Source organism: Octopus bimaculoides, chromosome 4 (genome assembly GCF_046866305.1).
Source record: "Octopus bimaculoides isolate indiv1 chromosome 4, ASM4686630v1, whole genome shotgun sequence".
Lineage (NCBI taxonomy): Eukaryota > Metazoa > Mollusca > Cephalopoda > Octopoda > Octopodidae > Octopus > Octopus bimaculoides.
The window spans coordinates 65842600-65866726 of NC_142931.1; the positions used below are offsets into that span (position 1 = coordinate 65842600).

The following is a 24127-nucleotide window of genomic DNA, read 5'->3' on the forward strand; positions in this document are numbered from 1 at the left end:
TATTATCATTTGAAACGATCGTATGGATTAAAAATTTATAGAAACTTTTAACATCTTCTCTTCTCCATTTTTTCTTTACTGGTAGTTGGGTTTATATAGGATTTTATCCTATAATACTCATAACACATTTTTAATTATATATATATATACACACACACACACACACACACACACACACACACACACACACATATATATATATATACATATATATATACACACATATGTATTTGTGTGTCTGTGTTTGTCCCCACACCATCACTTGACAACCGATGTTGGTGTGTTTATGTCCCCCGTAACTTAACAGTTCAGCAAAACAGACTGATAGAATAAGTACTAGGCTTACAAAGAATAAGTCCTGGGGTTGATTTATTCAACTAAAGGTGGTGCTCCTGCATGGCCACAGTCAAATGACTGAAACAAGTAAAAGAAATAGAACAATCATAATGATTCACTTAGCCAATGTATTACCACAGAAAAACAAAAAGATGTAAATCTTGAAATCTATACTAATAAATAGCACTCATTACTTGCTTTCATTTCTTCTGGTAGACATAAAACTTTGTTCTTACAACCTCCATTTACACTTTCATGCACACAGACACACGTTTTTGTTCATAAATTCCAATATTTAAAGTGAACAATAATTTTAGCAGATAATAAATGGGTTTTGTTTTGGTAATCAATCTTAGTTCATGTCCCTGGTAACCAGGTTCATAATTATATCTTACTCATATGGCAATAAGTCAAAATTCACACAAGCTTTTATGAGACTGAATGAAGAATGCTATATAATTTTATATGTTAAGATAGATATTTGGTCTTATAATACTTTGTGTTTAGTTAACAAATAAACCAAATTATAACCAAAGTCAAAAGAATATTATTTTCATGGTCATTTTTATACTCTTCATTGTTTTGTAAACTTTAATATTGCAAATTCTATAACAAAATATAAAATTGTAGCAGTTATTTTGTCTGATAAAGTCATAACTGGAAAATGATTAGTAAGTGCAATTACTATTTCCTCATACATGCCAGATTACTAAGTATATAAAATGTACAAATATATAATATACATAAAATAAAACATATACTCTCCCTCTCACTCTTTCTTTTGTGTGTGTGTATGTAAAACACATCATCATCATTTTGCATCCACTACATTCACTTTCCATGTCATTCATTAGATCTGCCACCACAGTTGCAGTCAGCACATATTTGGAGATACTGATCAATGGGAGAGTAGAAGGAGGCATCTTGTCTGTGTTTCAGTTTTGGCTTGATTTCTACTGCTGAATGCATTTCCTAAGATGAAACATTTTACAGAGTGTACAGGGTGCATTTTTCATGGCAACAGCACAGTAGGTGTGCCATGTTCTTGACAAAATTAAAAGGTCCTCTACTGGACACTTTACAGAACACTTTCGAGGCACCAATGTTAGAGGGTTAGCAATTTCCTCAGCATGGCTAAAAGAATCTCTTAACTATCTGTAACTGTTCACTCAGCAACCACTTTACAAAGTCAGAAGCATGAGTGATAGAGCTATAAAAGACGCATGGATGATAGCATTATTTGATAAGAGGGATATGTGAGAGAAGAGTGACAAGAATACATAGTATTCTAAGACAGTAGCATTGCATTCAAGATATTGTGATCTAGAGCCGTGAATCCCAATGTGAGGCACATGCCCCACCGGTGGAGCATGGTAATAATTTGGTGGGGCATAGTAATATTTTGGTGGGGCATGGTAATATTTTGGTGAGACATGTGTAGGGTTATATTGAATTTTATACCTTTTGTACACAATGTTTAGTATACCAATAGAGAAAGGGGGCAATTCAAGAATGAGTTATTAAAAAAAAAATTCTTTACATCCCTTCTGTGGACAATTTTATCAAATTTTGGACTCTTAAGAGGTTGTTTTCAACATATTCATAAGATCTGATGTCACTAAAGAGGGAATAGATTATTTCCTTTGATTTAGTGGTAAGTGACAACATGAAGGTAATTACTAACACGTATGTGTGTGTGTGCATGTGTGTGTGTGCACGTGCATGTGTTTGTGTGTGCATGCATGCATGCATGTATGTATGTAGTAAAGAACTGGTCAGTACAGAAAGCAATGCCATCTTAATTCCCTATGGAGAAATAAACTGGAGACACTTATGTGTGCGGGTGTGTCTAAGAGTATTGATTCTTTTAACTCTGGTGACAAAAAATCTAGGTACACAAGAAAAATGTGGAACTGCAGAGTATGGCAATAAATGGTGTTGGGGGTGAAAGAATTGAATGGTGTGAAATGGGTTGTAATGGAGTGGAAGTAAGGGGTAGCATCAGTGAAGGAAGAGAAATAGGCTGAAAGAGAGAGCAGATAAGGAGACAGACAGGCAGACAGATAGATAGATAGATAGAGAGAGAGAGAGAAAGAGAGAGAGAGAGACAGACAGACAGACAGACAGATACACAGAGAAAGATTTATGGTACTGGTAATGCACACACATACACGTATATATATGAACAGAGATGAAAATTAAAATGTCATTTTATTCCCACCAGTCAGTTTCTGAATTCAGCAAAAAGTTAAGAAAAAACTTCTATCATTGATACAAAGGCTTTTGCAGCTGAGAAGATTCACAGAATATCTTTTGTTTCTTTTTGAGCATATTATCTGAAAGTTTATACTGAAATCTTTTTGAAGTAATTGTTGAAAACATTTGCTTGAACTGAAATCTCTTTGTGTTTGATTCAAAGGCATAACTACAAATTTCTGCCCCACACCCAGAATTTGTATGATCATAGCTTTCAGAAAAATGGATATTTTATAATGAAATTGTCTACGAATGTGTTATATCATGTAGATTCTGAATATACAAAATTTTGTGGGAAAAGCATTTAAGGAGGGGTTGGGTTGGGAATATCGGAAAATTCACCAGAGTCAACTTCAATTCATCTTAACTGTCAAGAAAATGGATATTTTTTAATGAAATTCTCTACAAATATACCTCGGACTATGTAGATTCCGAGAACATAGGAATTGGGGGGGGGGGGGGGAGGAAACAACTGCGTGCTATTTTTGAGAACTGTTCCTCACTTGCAAGTGTTTCTGAACAAGTCATCCATATTTGTTTCATTTTCTTCATTTTGTGTGTTTGTGCATCCGTAGGTTTCTACAGAAGCAACAAACAGGTAATGAAGGCAAACGAAGCCCTCACCAGAAAACTTGTTATGCTAAAAATAACAGCTAAAAGTCTGGTACACAGAAATATGTTATTAAGACAACTTATCTGTTGCATACAATATTTTTCACTTTAAGTAAATTCCCAGGTAAACGTTTCTAATAGAAAGGCAGAAGACACCAGAAGCAAAAATAGGTAATATACATGCACAGTTAAATATAGAAGTGTAAAGCATAATTTGTTACATAATCTCTATAATAAACATGATACTGAATGGAATAATTCCCTGTTTGAACTTTTTTTAATTACATATATGTGTGTGTGTGTGTGCGTGCGTGCGTCTGTCTGTGTCTGTGTGTGTGATAGACAATTTCACTAAAAATATCAATTAGTTATACTGATTCAAAAATACATAAAATGAGTAGTGCAAGTAAAAGACATTCATCAATATTCAGAGAAATATTTAAAATTTGGATTTACACCCACTATCCACAATAAACTGTCACCAAGTTATGGGCAAAAAACTTGAATCTTGTGAACATTCCAAGGTCCTCTCCTCACCCCTCAGAAAAGATTTTCCCACAAATTTCTTTATAATCATAATCTATGCCGGTTGAAAGGAATTTATATAAAATTTTATTAAAAAAAAACATTTTCCTAAAAATTATGAGGGAAAAACTTGGATCTTGTAAATTTTCTGAAGTCCTCCCCTGTTGCTTTCCGTGCATTTTTTTTTTATATTCGTTTCCTACACATTTTTTTAACATCTGTTGCACTATTTTTTAAAAAATTTTGTTTCCAAGTAATATTGTAAACATTAACCAAATATTGAATAACAAAAATAAAATATCACAAGGGGGCATTAGGATTTTAGAAATGATTTGATGGGGCATGACCAAAAATCGATTGGGAACTACTGATCTAGAGGATAGAGCAGTGACAAAGATTCAAAATGTGTGGTAGACAAGGAGTAAGAGAATGATCAAAGACAGAATGAAACACAAGAATAACTAGCAGTACAGGTGGGAAAGGTAAAGGTAGAGAGTGTGTATGTGTGTCTGCACACTCATGCATGTAAGGACTCGTATGCCTATATCCACATGGGCATGATGTATGAGCATGTGCGATATATATATATGTGTGTGTGTGTGCATGTGTGTGTGTGCAAATATATACATATATATATACACACACACACATAAATCATTCCATGACATTATATATATATATATATACAGACACACATATACATACATATATATGTATATATTGTAAAAGAAAATTATAGTCATCAACTAAACTTGATTAAGGATGTGAATAACACCTACGTTGCTAGAAATAGGAGCTAAATTCTTGTCAAGTTTAGTTGACGATTATAATTTTCCTTTACAGTATAATGGTATAATGTTGCAAACAGCTGTTTTTATTAATTTATTATATATATGTATACACACACACACATGCATGCGAACATGCACACATGCACGTACATGCACACTCACACATGTTGACATTATAAGAATTTTCTAAACTCACAAGAGGACATGAAATAAATTATTGTTTGGAACTCTCAAAGTACACACATAAAACGTGTTATTATCTTTATCTTTATGTGCGTGCTTGGAGAATTCCCCAAAAGAAATACATATGTGCTGATAGACAGACAAAGGTAGATATGTCATGGAGATATATACACACATACCATATGTATATACATATATACATGTATGCAGAAATATAAACCCTTTTACATGTATGTATGTACATACACATATTTTGATATTTTCTTATCTCCTTATCACTCACTTTCATGCCACCCTTATCTCTATCACTCAGCCCTCTGTCATATGTGTTATCCATTGGTGGAAGAAAGAAAGAAAGAAAGAGAAAAAAAGATAGATAGATGTGTGTTTGTATATATATATATATATATACACACACACGAGGTAGTGTTGGTGAAGCATCGTGAGGTATAACTTTAAAGAATGTAGTTGCATAAAGCTAGAACCCGGGAAGATACAAAGTAAGCTACAAAAGGAAAAGGAAACAGAACAAGGTTACAGTTTTACCTTGTATTTCTATAGTTCGAGGTGAAGACCCCTTCTTCAGGACATTCCACTTTCTCAAATACCCTGAGGAAGGGGTCTTCACCCAACATATAGAAATACAAGGTAAAACTGCAACTTTGTTCTGTTTCCTTTTCCTTTTGTAGTTTACTTTGTACCTTCTCACATTGTTCTAGCTTTAAACAACTACATTCTTTAATATATATATTATGTATTATCATCTGTCACCTCCTCCCCTATGACTGCTCCTATTTTCCTTATATTCCCCCAAACTGAAACCCAGTAATGCTCATCCTTCCATCCATGTTCACCAATCACTGCTTTCACTTCTGTCCTCATCACCACCATCTCTCACTCACCTTTCCCAATCCAATAAATCTATCCCATCACCCAGCCATTCCTAATAATCTACCTTAATTATCCTGTTATCCACTTTCTTGTACATTCAGGGTGTATATCAGGGTACACAACTTGATACATCATCTTAGTTATATTTCTACCTTTCCTTGCTGGGGTAACCATGTATCTCCTCTCCAGCAACACAACTGTTTTTGTCCCACTTTCATACTTCAACCTCCCAACACCAGACACAAAACAAACTGATTTAATACTATGTCCCAACTCTGCCAAGGGAATTTGTCTTGCTAGTGATGTCACTAGTGCTGATGACATGAAAAGAGCAACCAGTGCACTCTGTAAAGAGTTGGTATTAGGAAGGGTGTCCATCTGCAGGAACCTTGCCAAAGCAAATACTGGAGACCAATGTAGTCTTCAAGATAGTCAGACCCTGTCCAACTGTTCAGTTCATGCAGCATGGAATACAGACATTACATGATGCTATGTATGTGTGTGTGTGAGAGAGAGAGAGAGAGAGAGAGAGTATGTACACACACATGGTGTTGTAACAAGTATTGCATGCAGTTGCAAAATTAAACAAAGCACTACAATAGTACAAGGTGGATAACACTACATAGCTTCAGGACAATATTCACTGGCATGTTTGAAAATGAACTGATATGGTGATTTGAATGAATTAATGCAAATATTGAAGAGAATATATAAATAGGAATGATGTGAATTTAAAAACACATATAAATGTATGAAAAAAAAACATACATGAACAATATCATACTCATTATCATTGTCATCTATTGACTACAACTGTGTTTGAACTGGAGCACGACAGATGTACCATATACCTTCCATTTTGTCACTCATGTTCTGAAATTGCCATCCTATATATTCATTCATGTAAGCATTTATCAACCTTCCATCATCCATCTGTCTTTCTAATTTTCTATATTACAATGCACAAATACACACACACACACACTCCACTCATGTATGCAGAACAAAAGGAGAGGTATCTGTCATTGTAGTTTTACTGGATTATTTTAGGTTTGATTTATGTAGTTTAATATTTTGCATTTTTAATAACATTCCTATATTTCAACTATAGTTAACCGAATACTTACTCTAGCAGAAATACACCTGAATTGATATAAAAGAAGAACATAAAACAGAAGTCCCATAAAAGCAATTTTGAATTAAGTTAGAACACCTTTGAAAAATGATTTGTTTTAAAACCTATCACAGCACTGATCAATACAACTACTGAGAGAAAATTCCACATTTTAAGTGTTTTCCTGCATATCTAGATTTCAATCCCCTACTCTTTTCAACTTCTTGCTGGCTTATTTAATATTGTAATGAACATTGTTAGTTTGTGTAATATTGAAATAAATATAATTCTTAGAGGAAATATTTAAGCTGATTTTCCCTTCACAATTCAAAATTACATCAGAATATTTCTGCAATTTATGAAATATTTAATATCATCACAAAAAATTACATTCACTTTACAAAAATATATTAATATTTTTGTATGTGACATATGCCACTTTATAGTACTCAGTTTCAAATTCTATTTAGTAAGCAGTCCAAAGGTTTATTACATTCTACAGAATTCCGTTTATTTCTATTTTTCACCAACTATCAATGCCATAGTGTATTTATATAATTGTGGCATCTCTGTATACTTCAGCTCCATATATAGTCTCTTCTCATATGAATAGTATGTTATTTGTGTGTGTGTGTGTGCGTGTGTGTTTTCTCACATCTTTCCGACCTTGTGTTTTAAGAAATGAGATGAGATAACAATAACTAACTTCACATTGGTTCTATTCTGACATTGTAAATCTCCTGAGAATGAGTTGCTCCAAAAATATTAGTCAATTACATTTTATCATAATCATACCTCCCAAACAGCTCAAGACATGTTCTCTTCTTGTGGTTTTCTCTCACAAACATGGAGGCATAAAGATGTAGTAATCAATCAGTGCACAAATACCAATATTGAATGAATATGGAGAACAAAGAAATTTATTTTTGCTAAGATATATCTGTTTTAGTTACTTCTTATCCTCACTTAATCCCTGACTGAGTAAACTTATGATCAAAGTGCATTTTCTGGTCTTACTACCCAGTTTTTCTTTTATGAATACTGTTAGTGACGTTAAGTAATGTCTCCTTTTTTAATGAAACTGGAGTGTAATTTGATGGAAATTTCACAGCTATTTCTAACAAGTTGAGTGATTACTTTGAAGTTCTCTCAGTAGCTCAAGGTATTAAAAATTGTACATTAAACTTGGTGATGATCACACTGAGTGTGTTATTTCATTAACTAATGCATTTAAAATACTATAATTAATAGCTTTCCTTTCACTTCACCTGTTATATTAATTTCTTTTTTTAGGAAAGAAAAATTTTCAGAAATTTTTTTATCAACTGTGTAACTAACTGTTTTAGCCTCTTCTAATCTATATTTCTTTAAATCAAGATCAATTTAGTAACATTTATTGAATCAATTTTCAAAATACTTCCATTTGCATGTCTTCATCTCCAAGTCATTTACATAGAATAGACAGAATCTTTCTATTACTTTTGTATTATATAAGCCAAATGTGGCAGCACTATTTCCTCTAGGTTACAGAAAAGCATGCCTGTATCATTACAGGCAATTTTTCTTTAAAGGCATACAGGTTTCTTCTTTTCAGCTGTTGTTTTTTGAAAAGCTTAATGCTATTTATCTCCTCCTCTGTTATACTCTGAAATCGTACTTTTACTTCATTGTTTTTGTGAACGTATGTCTGCCTTCAAGAATTAAACTCAACCAATGAATACAACTTTCTGTTTCTTTTATCATATATTTCAAAAACTTCCAATTCCTCTCCCACTGATTTTATTTTCTGTGCTCTATAACTATGTTAATTTAAAGATTCATTTATAAAAATTTCAGTTTTAAAGAATTATTGACACATTTAATAGATTTGTTCATTCTCATGTATGGAATCTTTACAGAAAAGATAAAATAATTTTTAGATAATATAATGAATAAACTGAACAAAAATATAAAACTGAATATAAAGAAATAAAATAAATTTTGCAATGCAATTGGACATAGAAAAAATATTTTCATTAAAACTGAGAGTTTTCGTGAAAATAGGATGAAAGCAAGCAAGTGTTATTTATTGTGACAGAGAAAGAGTAAATAGAATAAATTTCTAGATAAGAGAACTGGAAGAAAAATATAATAATAGAGAGAAACCTAGCAAGACATGTTTCAGTTGAAGAAAGGTACCATTATGTTAATGAAAGTGTAGAAGTTGTAGGGAAAAAAAACAAATTTTTCATAATGGGAGGTTTTTGTTTTTTATCAGTTCATGCCGAGATAAAAAAATTAAAAAAATCTATTCAAAGAAACCTTAAGAAAACAAGACTTTGTGCGAGTTTGAAACAAACATTGACGGCAAATGGGTTTATTTTATATGTGAAACTTCATTCTGCAAGGAACTTGACAGTAGAGAATCAAGTGAAATATGCATGATTTCTGTAGAACTCTAATCTTAAAGTAGTTGTGACAGTACTAAATTGCATCACTGCTAAATTCCAATTGTAGTAAATCGCCACTCTACTAAACTACTTAAGTTAATCAGATGTGAACTTGTATGAAGCTGTCAAAGCAAAATGCAAGTTCTTTTCTTTTGTATAATTTATTGTATTTTGTTGTAATCTGTTGTATTTTATGTATTTGTAGCCATTCTTCGTGTTATTTATGCAACTACATGCTTATAGCTTTTTGAAGCACATAAAAATACACTAATATTCATACATACACACATACAAGACACATAAATAAATGCGTGAACATACATATATACAAATGTATATAATAATATGAAGGCATATAGAGATGTATAATATTTCCAGACCATCAGAGACCAATAAACAAACAAATAAGTAGAGGCAAGTACACAAATTTCAACATATACATACACATGCATAAGCACACACCCCACTCGCACATATGCATGCACATATAAACATACAGCCACACATAGCGGTAGTCACATAAAACTATGCGGAGGTAGAAATAAATATGTATTGGCACACACTCATACATACAAACAAATGCATTTACATGATTACTTATGTGCAGACTCGTACAATGAAAAACAAGACATGACCACAAAAACATATATATATAAAACAAAGCTAACTTCACATGCAGACACAAAAGGCTATATATATGTATATATATATATATATATATATATATATATATATATATAGAGAGAGAGAGAGAGAGAGAGATAAACGCACACACAAAATAAAAAAAAAACATACATTCAAATAGACACCTCATTTAGTCAATAACAAAAGAATACTCAATATAAAATGGCAGAAAGTAATACATATTTATAATGAAAGATTAAGTGAAGCCATTTAATGCTTATGGAAGTGTAAGCCATTTTGCTCGTTTCTTTTTCAGTTAGGGGCACAATCATTAAATCAAATTACATACATTTGCACATATGTGCAAATCAGTCATTATCACTAGATTGTCATTACCATGTCCTCTACTAGTCAAATAGAAATCTCCATGAAGTATTTTTCCATTCCTCTTTATGAGTAAGTTACAAGGAGGATCAACTAGAATTTTTTTTAATCTCTTTTCTTTTGCTTTCAGAATATTTTATTGCAAGTGCATTAATAAACTTCTGCTGCAAATTGGGTTTATGGTCACCTGATTGTTAATGAACATGTTCTTACAGTGAATTATTTGTCATGTGTCAATATAAAGCTTTCCAAGATCATTACCATCGTTGTTTCTGCTTTATATATCATCTTTTCTGTTATGCGGTCATTTTATGTTCCATGCATATTTTAGAAGTATATGTATGTGTGTATACATATGTATATATATATATTGTAAATAATCTGTTTCCACACAGAGCATTGTACATTTAACTCATTGGCTCAATATCCATAAATATCTTACATCTTGTCAAAATGATTTCATTCAAAATTTCCCTATGCCTTCTTGTTTATTTCCTCTCTCCTCAGATAACTGAATAATACTTCAGATTATCTCTTTCCATTATATTATTAAAATCTTAGCTTTCACAAAAACTTTTGTTTTACAAAATGTTCCTAATTTATATTTTCTTATTCTTTAAATCGTATACTTTCTAACAAAGATCAAATTGTACAAATTCTTATATTTGTATATGTTGGAGGCAGAAATCAATTCATAGCAAGATAGTCTCCTTGAAGTTAATTATCACATTCGTGACAACATTCCTAACAAGAAATATTGTATTTTAATTAATTTTCAAAGTAATTAATAACTTGGAAGATTTTAGTGAAATAATTTCAACTTCTTCATTTCTTGGTGCAATAATCTCATGTTTAGAATATATTCTGACAAAAATACAAATGTATACGTACTTAAATTTCACATTATTATTCATATAGTAACAAGAATGTGAACAAGATGGAAATTTAAATATGAAAACTTTACAAATAATAATATATCTACTCATTTGTCATATAGGAAATGTATAAATCAAATAAATCAAACGTTAAGCTTTGCATCATAAAATGTTAAGCTTTTCATTATTAAACCATTTTCTTAATAAATTTACATTTCACATCATGTTTCATAAAATATGATTTACTCAGAATAATAACAAAAAAAAATACAATCAACAACCACAATAGTGATGCACCAGGATAGTAACAGCCCACTAGTTGAAACTAGTAAAAAAGTATTACAAAATATGTGATAGCAGCTACCACAAAATTAAACGTCATCAGTACTAACATAAAAACAGTTAGCATTAAGATCATCGGTAATTTTTGTTTTTGTCTTCTAAATGGCACTTTATATGAAGACTTTTCTCCTGTGAACTACTTTCTGTTTAAATAACAGAAAGGAATTTTTTTATAATAACATAGGGTGACAACCTTACCGAAAAGATATGAAATATATTATCAGTGCATCACTATAAAAATCAAAAATATTTTACTGGGGTACATCATAAAGAAGCGTATGAATTATGCATTATACCCACTCTGCAAACTCTCTAACAAGCAACTGTATTTTATAATGATGTGTTCATTGTATGTGTGTATGTTTTTATTTCTATTTTTATTAATGTTTTATTTATTAATAATAGTTGACTGAAAATTTTGTATTACAGAATTCTATATTAGCTACTGTTGATGCATTCAGAAAGGCATAAATAATTGATAAATGATTCCAACTGAATCAAAAACAATAGGCCTATTTGCAACAAAAGAAATATATTCTGCAAACAGAGCAAACATATGAGCCAAAGTGTCAGGGAGTATTTGACATTATAAAACTGGACAAAACCAAACAACAACTGCAAAAGTCAATAGCGATATCACTTTACAAAATCAAATTGATATCAAAACTGTGCCATTCATAAATTTGTAAAGAGATGTGTAGCTCTCTAGTGAAATAAAGGCCAAAATATCTTCTTCGTGTCCCTTACACAGTGGTTGGCTAAATGTTGATTGTTCTGAAATTTTGAATTCATTAATACAATAGGAGTTTGAGAAGAAATATTCTGAAAACAATTCCTTTGTAAGTTGATGTTAGGAATTTTTGGTCGATGGAACAATGTGCAAAGTCAACTTGAAATGTAATCCAAGACTTCATTCAGCATCAATTGTTTTCATATTTGAATGTATAAGAATTACGTGATATTTTTCAGAAATATATGGTACTTATTATTATAGCTAGGTTGTTATCTGAAACTAAAGCCTTACAATTGTAGTTTTCTTGCCAAAGATCTCGAGAAAAACTGGAAAATTTAAAAGATTAAAAACATTCACATGAGAAGGTACTTGCAATATATATAACTAATAAAGGGAAACATACATGTAATCCCTCTTTCTTTCTCTCTCTCTCTCTCTCTCTCTCTCTCTGTCTTCATTTTTATATTCCTTTTTTTTCATTCTTGCATGGATAGGGTAAGCATCTATACATACATCCAACCCACTCTTATACAATGTGTGGTAGCCATATATCTATTCTATAGCAAGACACTTGTTCTGTCCCTGTATTACACTTTCAACTCAAAACAACTGGCATCAACCCGACTCTCCATCTACTACGACCCCATTCAGATGAGGGAGGTTTGTGTTCTTCTTTGTTTTGCAAGTTACTTAGTGGCCTCATAGTACTGGGGTCATGAAAAAAAAATACACCTCAAACACCTGTAAAATGGTTGGCATTAGGAAGGGGATCTGACTGTAGAAACCATACCAAAGCAGACATTGGAGATTGACACAGTACTCTGGTTCATTGGATCATGTCAAACTGTCCAATTCTAACCAACAAAGAAAGTGGCAGGTAAATGATGATGATAATAATGATATATATAACATATATATATACACATACATGCACACATCTATAGAAATACACACATTATATGCATATGATGTAAATACATACATATATACATACATACATGCATGCATACATACATACATACATACATACATACATACATGTATGTAAATAAGCACTTCATGTAAATATTATGTATGTGTATGTATCTCTTTATGTTTACAAATGTATTTGAAAAAAGAAAGAGTAGGCATTATTTTTTAGTATACTTCATTTACACTAAGTCACTGATTCCTCCCATGGTTACTTAATATTTCATAAGCCTGCATAAGTTTGCATAAGTTTCAATTTGCTACCAGAAGTCTGATTTAATATATATGCATGAAAAGTGGGTAGTTATCATGCGAATCATCAACTCTACAGAAATATGTCTACAAATTAAAAATCTTATTTGGCAAGCATGAGATCGTTGCTAGTGCCGCTGGACTGGCTCCTGTGCAGGTGGCACATAAAATACACCATTTTGAGCATGGCCGTTGCCAGTACCACCTGACTGGCTTTCGTGCCAGTGGCATGTATAAGCACCCACTACCCTCTCGGAGTGGTTGGCATTAGGAAGGGCATCCAGCTGTAGAAACTCTGCCAAATCAGATTGGAGCCTGGTGTAGCCATCTGGTTCACCAGTCCTCAGTCAAATCGTCCAACCCATGCTAGAATGGAAAGCAGACGTTAAACGATGATGATGTATAGAATTTTTCTTGCATTATGATATATTTTTTTATCTTATAGTTTTGTTTGCTTTTGCTTTTTTCTCTTAGCCTCTCTGTACATGTCAATAAAACTTTTCCCTGGTTGTTGTTGATATCATCATAGCTTTTAATTGACTAATAGCTACTTAGAATGGCAGGATATGTCTAAGGCTACAATATGAAACAGTAATGTGTTTGATAAATATCATAAAGGCACTTTCAGTCAGAATTGTTGAAATTTTTCCAAGTGAGTACTGATTTATGTTATCATACTGAAAGGATCCAATGAGGAGCCTCTATGTGGCCACTTGCCCTGCTAGAAATAACACCCTAATCTCTCTTTTATAACACCTTGCCATTTTAAATAATTAAGTAAACTCTAAATATCCAAAGGGATAAATCTTTCACCAGAATACCTTTGTTCATATACCTTCTTAGTCAAGAATAACCTGGGTTAAATAACAACTATGCCAAGATCTTGCAGCATGTAACATACAAACCCCAAATCAGCTGTTTTAAACCTTTGCAAAGTCGAAATGTAATATGTTAGATTGATTGATCAGCTGTTTTATTATCCAGTTTTAAAGCAGCAGAAGATAACGAAGCAGCTTTTACATGGACAGAAACCATGCTAAGTGTCACTCCATAAGTCATTCCCCTCTGAAAACATTATGCTTCTTTTCTCTTTGGACATTGCTGGTGTATGGCATCAGATAGATAAGACTTTCATTCTTCATTTACTTTGCTTCTTCCCTTATGGATAGAATATTCTTCTTTCAAAATTTTTCAGACAGAAGCTTATTAATTCTAAGATCTGTGAAACACTATCAGAAGCAGTTTAACAATGATTCTTTAACAAGAGTCCCTTTTGTCTGTCTTTTGAAGAGCTGTTGAGAAACCAAATTTACTGATTTTCAGTGAATTTTCTCTATGACATACACCGATATAACTGATGGTTACTCTTCCCTATGCAAAGCTATCATGTTGAAAAATTCATCTTGCTCAATTATTTATATGTTCACAAGCAGAGTAGTAAAAAAAATTCTATACAACAGTTCATTCAGTAGTTTGTCTTTTTATGGTTTACAGTGGCTTGTCTGTTTAAAGCAATGGTCTTGTTTCATCATCTGCTGAAGCTGTTTCTTTCTTCAAGCCTGTTGGAAACCTTAGGATTCTTTTAGATATTTTTTATATATCCTTGTTTGTCTTTATTTTCTTTATTTAATTCATAGTTTTTTTTATTATCTATTTTTGGTGGAGGTCCAGTAAGTAATAATCTCTATAAGCAATTTGAAACCTTTCATCTTCATCAAGCGATTTTTTTTCTACCACTGGGAATGACATTTTTGTTACCCCCCCCCCATCTCTCACTCTCTCTCTCTTTCTCTATCTGGGACATATACACTTCATATAGCTTCTATTGTTAACATAATTTCTCCCAGTTCTATGTCATTGTCTTGCATATATATAATTTACATCAAATCAACTTGCAAATATCTCTATCTTGATTGATTCCAGTGAGATTTATGAGAATTAAGGCTGGTCAGTGTTGGAGTGCTTCTAGTGATATTCTGAGCTCTGTCATTTTAGGCAATACTTTATTAAATCTACAATTTTATGGTCTGAGAGGATTTTAGGTGTCAGCTACACATTATAGGTGAATTGTGCATTATCTGCAAAGCAGAGATCAAGAATAACTGCTGTTTCTGATTAAGTAGAGGATTATTTGCTCAATGAACAATATGTTGGCAAAGTCAAGAATAGACACTTCTTTGTCAAAAGAATGTAACACCCTGAAGACTCACACACATGCATACACACACACAGATACACATACACACATACGTACATACACACACCAAAAACATAAAAATATATTGCTATGTTGCTGCAATATTGGTTTCCAGCTTTGGCACAAGTTCAGGAATTTTGGAGAGTGGGTAAGCCAATTACCGCATTTTAATGTGTATAAGGAACCCTTGTGTATAAGGAATCCCCTAATTTTGGGGACTTAAAATTTGGAAAAAAAAATTTTGTATGGGATTATAATATTATCCATGAATAAGTAACACCCATATTTTTTTAACCTAATTTTTGACAATAAAGGGTTCCTTATACACGTTAAAATATGGTACATCAACCCCAGTGTTCAACTGGTACCTATTTTATAAACTCTGAAAGGATGAAAAGCAAAGTTGACCTCAACAAAATTTGAACTCAGAATATAAAGACAAACAAAATGCCACTGTTTTTCCCAGTATGCAAACAATTTTGCCAGCTCACTACATTGTGTTGATGAGATACAAATATTTCTATCTTTCTGAAATTTTTCCATAAATTTTGAGCAATGGATTTGAGCTATCTAACTCATCTGTTGGATGTTATGTTGTACCTATCACACTGAATTGCTTTTGAAGTGCAATAAATGTGTTTGTGTGTCAACAAACTAAATGCTGACATCTGTCTAGAAGTGCCTAGTAAATCTACCATTTCATTGTATAAACATATTGAATTATTTCTAGCTTTCCATTTTAAGCTCTTACTTTACAGATATTTTTTTAAACAAATCATTCCAACCATAAAATATCAGATAAGAGCAAATACTCAGACTTTCTTCACTTAACACAAAAATACTGCTTACAAATCTGTCAGAATGCACAAGTACTTGCAAGCACATGCACACACACACACACATGCATACACATCTTTTGGACAACAACCAAACAAATGCTTGGCAGATAAACTTATAGTGATCAACAACTTGTATAAAATTATATACTCTATATAATGTCTTTTACTCTGTATTAAGCACATTTCTCTCCAGAAGTGCATCCTAATGGAAATTTCTTCCTAGTTATTTTGACTCTAATCAGTAGCTGGCAAACATTCTAATCAACTGCACTAACAGCTATTAGAAAGCTTCTCCCATGTATAACAGTTTCCTACTCTATATTATCTTATAGGTAAAATAAAAAAAAGAAATCTTAACATACTTCCATGTTAATGTTAAATTTAGTTAATATATTGATACATTTTATAAAAGTATTGACTAGTTAACTGATAAGCAGTTTATTAGTTTGCATTATGTTTAAATACTATCAATGGTAAGAATGTAAAATATGTAATATGAATAATAACCTAGTGTGTAACTTCCTGTTGGATTTGTTTTATTTATATTATTTTGAACAACAAATAAAGGGATTTCTCAGACATTCTCAAGCATAGTACTTTGAGACTCACAAACAAGTTGCTTGTGTTGTGCAAGTGTTCGTATCAAAATATCTGCACAGAATTTCAGGGGTCTGCATGGAAGAATGTGCACCATTTTGATGGCTTCTTCTTGATACTTTTACAGCACACCAAACCATATTGAATGACTGGTATCCGATCTTCCTTTCAGGATCATCAGTCACATTTACATGACTTATTAGTGTTGGTTCCAAATTTAGGCACAAGGCCAGCAATTTGGGGGAGGGGGCAACTTGATTGCATCGTCCCAGCTGATTAATTGAGTACTTATTTTATCGGATGAAATACTACTAAGCATTTCACCCGGAGTGCTTGCAATTCTGTCAGCTCCCCACCTTACATGAGTTATTAATATTATTATATAGTTATAGGAGAACCAGATATGCAGGGATTTAGTTCAGCAGAGTAGAAACTGATGTAGTAATAGTAGATGAGTAGGTGGTGAGATACTGTACATAAGTGGGTTAGTGATTGTAATGAGTTGGTAAATGAAGGTCTGCTTATCAATCAGGATGATTTGAGACATATGTGACTAGTATTCTCCAGCTGAGATGAGGAACACTTCTGTCCTTCAAAAGTCCAACAACTATTTAGAGCTCAAGTATTTTCTTGCCTTGAAGAAGAAGCTCAGTGTCTGGTATGTTACAAATGCATGGTTACTACAAAAAAAAAAAATCAGATCAGGAACTTTATCCCCAAGCAATTGTAGTGAATTTGAGGGTTTATAAATGAGTAGGTAAGATGTAACATTCCTTTCTGTTGTAGGTACAAAGGCTAAAATTTTGGAGGATCAGGATAGTCCATTACATCGACCCCAGCGCTCAGCTGGTACTTGTTTTATCAACCCCGAAAGGATGAAAGGCAACATCAACCACAGCAGAATATGAACTTAGAATGTAAAGATGGATGAAATGCTACTAAGCAATTCGTCTGGTATGCTAATGGTTCTGCCAGCTTATTGCATTAGTAAAGAAATAATATTGTAAGATAGCTTGATAAGTATAGTGACTATGACCTAATACTGTTTAAAGAGATAGATTCTTCTGTCACTATAGGATGTTGATGTCAAGGATTTTGTTCACAGATATAATGAAAATGAGGTGAAGTATTATGCTGTTCACACCTGAAATGTGGAGGTTTAGGAAGAGTGGCTGGTGTGCACTTTGTACAGTAACAATCAAATGGTTATTAAACAAGTAAATTCAAAGCAATGAATAATATCCTATGGTGGAACAGTGCAGTGAAAACTATAATTGATGGTCTCTAAGCAGGGGAAAATAATCAACATGTTAAAAAAATACTCTTGATACATATTATATATGTAAGAAATATATACAGAAGGAAAGTTTTGAATTTTAGATTTTTTTAAACAACTAAATTTTGAGCTGATTTTTAATAAAGGCTTTCAGTAGAAAGAACAATAACAGCATTGTTGGAAATTAAGTGTGATCCATATGTCATACAACTGAAATAAATGACTCCAACAGTGAAATTAATTGAGAAAATTCTGAAGATGTTTCCCAACATAAAAGTGTAGATTATATATTGGTAACAAGATCTGTAACTTTTATTAAATAGAATGTGTGTACATATCAAACACAATTGCTTAAATAAAACCATATATAATTTTATGCATACATATATACAACTGCATGCACACATACACATATATGTGCATACATATGTATGCACAAGTATTATAAAGACACATACCAACACACAAATCTACACTCATGAAATTCTATTTTGAGTGATAATTTATCAACAATTTCTGCTCTCTCTGTCTCTCTCTCTCCCCCCTCTCTCTCCCCCTCTCTCTTTCTCTCCCTCTCTCTCTCTTTCTGTCTTTGTTCATTTTTACACCTCTCAAAGGCAAAATATGTCACTTCTTAGATGAGAGCATGATGGTAGTAACAACTTGCCAATAAGTTTGATATTGTATTTTCATCAAATGTAGAACAATTGTCAGCAATTTGACTCTTCCAATCAATATGTAATACCAATTGACATTGTTGATAATTGTTAAAATGAATTATTCTGGGTTTGTCTATTGAAGCAGATTCAAAACATTGTTAAAATTATAATGGGTGTTAAGTGGATGCTATTGATACATCAAACAAAGGGGTATAAAATAGCAAGGTATTATACATTTTTGTATGTTTAATGCTCCACTGAAACAAACAAATTTAAAATTGAATATATGTATATACATATCAAAAACAATTCCCAAATGTATTTATACAACAAAGCACATGCTTAACATGTGTAAATATGCAAACCCATCTAAATATATTTACTTCTTTGTGTTTGCATGTATGCAATTGTTACACTGAGGATATATTTTATATGCATATAATTATATTTATATCTGTATTTATACACACACACAAATATATATACCTATATACACACATACAAAGACTTATAGACAACTGTTTAAATATATGCCCATTCAAGCAAAATGCTACATAAATACGTACACGAAGAACCAATACATACATAACTATTACAGATATATGAATATATGCATTCATTCACATATATACTTCTTTCTCTGTCTCTCTCATACACACACACTCACGAATCATGCTGCCTTTGCTTCAAAGAAAATTATGCACTGTCAATAGGTCTCTACCTCATGTGCCTTAGATTATTCAGCCTGAAACTAAATCTAAATTATAATGCTTCATTAATACATAAATATGTTTTCAAAACAAAAAAAAATAAAGAAGTTATAATAATAATACGGCAGTAATTATGTAGACATAAAAATGAGAAAATGCATAAGGGAAAATTTTGAACTTTTGGTTTTGTGTTAGAGTGTATAAGAAAGTAATTAAGTATCCTGCAAGCTAAGAAACATTCATTTTCCATTATGGCAATAAAGAAAAGAAACATGAAAATACATCTAAGTTAAAAGCAGAAAAGATATTAGCAGAAAATTCATAGTCTATTCATTATGTATATAAAACTGAACATCAACAAATAAATGAAAAATATTTTTTATCTCTTTTAACATGAGATTAGCAAGATCATGATAGAATGCTAAATTATATGTATACACACATCAATGCACATACACACACTCACACACACATATAGATGAAGACAGTTTTATTTGAATTAGAGCTGATATAGTAGAGGCAAAAATTTCAATTCTTACCTGTCTTGACCTGGCATTTTTAAATCAAACTCCAAAAATGATAGTTCGATGATTTCTCCTAAGTCACCGATGAAGGTATATAAAATGCAATTAATGTTTCTAGGGTATGTCTCCGGGAAGTTGGGTGAAGTGAATTTTCCTCTAGAATTACCATAGCTCTGGTAAACCACACATTCGCATGCTGCAAGAAACATTATAAGTAATAGTTAGAATGTATTCACATTAAACCATAGTTTGAAGTGTAACATTAAAAATAAATTTACATTAGAATACATAAATTTTTACAGAGGCAAATATATATGTATGTTTATATATATGTTTATATATATGTTTGTATTTATGTATGTATGTATGTGTATGTATATATATGTATATATATATATGCATATATGTGTGTGTACATATATATGTATGTGTATATATATATATATATATATATATATATATATATATACATATATATATATACGTGCATACACACACACACACATACACACAAATATATACATATGTATATGTGTGTGTATGTACATATATATATATATACATATATCTGTATGTATGTATGTGTGTGTATGTATATTTAGATAGATAAATAGATAGATAGATAGATAGATAGATAGATAGATAGATAGATAGATAGATAGATAGATAGATAGATAGGTAGGTGGTTGGATGCATTTGCTTCTTTTGTCTTTAAAAAGTTTGAGACAAAAGTATTATAAAAATATAGAGTTCATATAAGTATTAAAATTTGCTACTCAGAGTTTTTAGCTTGCTATGATATATATTCATATACATGTGTATTATGTATGTGTAAACATATATATAGGAACAGACACACAATGTATATGTACATATACATGTATACATGTGTGTATAAATGAGTGTGTGACTATATACACATGTATACACATATGCATACACACAAACATGCACTCACATACAGACACACATAATCGAACATACATATGCACATATATACATACAGACACACATACACACATACATACATGCAAAAATAAAATAATTTTTAAAAGCAAAAGACATTTCTACAATCATTTTTATTTTTAAATTAATTAATAAATCACTGGTATTCAAGCATGAAGTTTTACAACGACAAATCTCTATGGAATACTTTTGAATTAGAACACCATTTATAATGGTTAATAATTTTATAAATTGTTCTACTAAATGTATTGTTATGTATAAACTGTAAAAGTTTGCTGGTTAGTAACTCAGAAGAGAATTGTAAATATAATTTATTGGCTACTTTTATATTCTGGAAAGCAACTGGGAAGCTTATATATGTTGAGCTTCAGCGACCATTTCACACTAGCTATTATTTTTGTTCTGTTAATGTGATTCCTTGTATATATTATAGAAATTGCATGTTGTGTATTTTTGCCTGCACATTTGAAAGTGCTTCACTTAGGAATTTTTCTGTGTATGTACTTGCATGACTATATCTGCCTGTATATTAACACATATGCAAAATATACTTGCATGAGTGAGTGCACAGACACGTGCATTTATTCCATTTCATATGCTTTGTTTTCTGTAAAATTATTGAATAACCAATAACCTAAACTCAAGTGGTATGAGTAAATATTTCGCTAAATTATTGAAATATACTTATTTAAAATCAAATCATGATTTAATTATTCCAATTCATTCTTCTCCTGTCATTAGTATTGCAATAGTTTAAAGCAGCCATACTAGAACTATATTTAGGAGAATTTGCATAAATTTTCTTTCAATCATCACAATTATAAATCTCCCAAATATATGATCAGCTTCCCATTGAAACAATTGGTTTGAACTGCTTAGCATAAATAGTCACATTATATATTACTGAATATTAACTCAATAACATAAAACTATTAAATTTTATTTACTTGGGGGGAAAAGTCCTATATTTTACCATAAAAGACCAGTTTTAACATTGAAGGTGAAAGGAAATAAAAATGAATGGAAATTTGTGTGATGTAGCTTCTTTAAAACCTAAAACTGATTTTCTGATTATATCTTTTGCTAAATCCAACATTTAGAATAAGATGATTTCTAAAACTGAACCAAAATTATAGTCACTTAGAGCCCTATATGCAAAGGGATTAATGTGTGGGAGTCTAAGTAATTTGGAAAAACTTTCAAGAAGCAGAGATTGTTAAAGAGAGAAAATGTTATTCTTTCATTTTTCTATTGGCTAATCCTTGTACTGCAGCCATCTTGGGGAACTGTCTTCAAGAGTTTAGTCAAACACATTTCAAACTAAGAATTTATTTTAGTTTAGTATATATTTTATTAATCTCTTTGTTGAACCACTAAACTAGGACATAAACTAACACAACATAAACAACAGCACCACTTTTAAGCATTGATCAAATGAATATGCACACACACACACACACACACACACACACACACACACACACACACACACACACAGAGGCACGCACACACACACAGACAATAAGCATTTTCACAGTTATTCCATCAACCAAATCTTATTTACAGGATCAGCCTGAGGCAATATAAGAACACATTTTCCCAAAGTGCAGTGTCTTGGGATTGAACATGTAACCACACAATTGGCAAGTGAACTTCATAACCACACGGTCATACTTTCACTTATATGATTATATACTTAAAGAAAGAGATAGTTAGAGAATGTGTGTGTGAGAGAGAAAGAGACAACGAGAAAGAGAGAGAGACTCATAGAAGGAGATGGAGATTTAATGCATATACACACCCAGATACTTATATTGTATAACCACAAGAAAATGATGCAAAATTTAAAATGCTTTGGACCAAATTACACATCTGATAACACTGGTAGAGCTAACAAAAATCAATCGAGCTAAGATGCACTTGATCAGAAGAATGGAAGGGACAACTTTAAATGGTACACTTTTTGGAGTAGAAGAATTCTACAGCAAGATATTTCTTTGAATAAACAATTTTATGTAACTCTAGGTGAGAGTATCACACACACAGAAAACAAAAAAAATGAAAGGTCAAAAAGTGTAAAAATGCAGAGGAGTACTGAAATGATGAAATGGTATACATGACAAGTTGTACACAAATGGAAAAGTACCATTGCTAAATGAGCAGGTTTGAAGAAAGAAAATATGACAACAGGCAGAGTAAGAACACTGCACAACAAACGCTATGTTTTAATCTGGCTAAATTAGTGGTGAATTATAGGTTATATTAAATTACTTATTTTCTGTACATGATTGCTTAATGATGAAATGTTAATATTTTATATAATTAATCATATCTATTTCATCAACATCATCATTTTTTACTGTTATTAAATAGTATTGTTTTCTTATAATAAGGTGCCAAATATTATGCTTTTATTTAACACATTGTTAATACTATTGTTGAAAATACAGAGTCAGTTGCTAACACTTGTCAACAATCAATTTCCATCAGTGATGATTTGATATGGACCAGAACGCCTTTTCAATGCTGATTCCAAAGTGTCATCAGTGTATATAGTTTTATGTCTGCACGTGTGTGTGTGCATGCACACATGTGCGTGTGTGTGTGTTTATATAGTTTTGAGATAAGACCATTTAATTTTATATAATATTGTATATTCAGAATATTTTCTCAAATCATTATGAATGAGAAAAATCAAACAGATCTTTCTTGCTATGTCCTATGTATTTTTATAATAAACAGTGACAAACCATTTCATTGGAACTTATGGAAGTATAGCAGATATGTTTTATTAGTCATATAGGTCACAAAGATAAGCAAATAACAATACATTCAATCTAAGTGTTCATTCACATAGACTATATAAATTAAAAGAGATGCTTAAATTAAAAGAGATGATCGATATTTTTGCCTTAACCATAATGTGAAAAGAGCGGAGCGATCATCATATAACTACATTTTGAAGTAACAATACAACTGGGTTTTCTACAAAGAACAAACACAAAACTGTCTTTCCAAATCTTTATTCAGTATGCTGACCATT

The 24127-nt window shown here is 31.6% G+C and overlaps 1 protein-coding gene across 1 annotated transcript in view; it reads right to left on the bottom strand.

Annotated features, from left to right (window-relative positions):
* Positions 1-24127, bottom strand: part of LOC106882502 (suppressor of lurcher protein 1) — a 1283613-nt gene that overhangs the window by 708599 nt on the left and 550887 nt on the right. The window contains exon 5 of the mRNA XM_089350836.1: positions 20134-20314. Coding sequence (XP_089206962.1) covers positions 20134-20314 — 181 coding nt within the window. The remainder of the gene's footprint in view (positions 1-20133; positions 20315-24127) is intronic.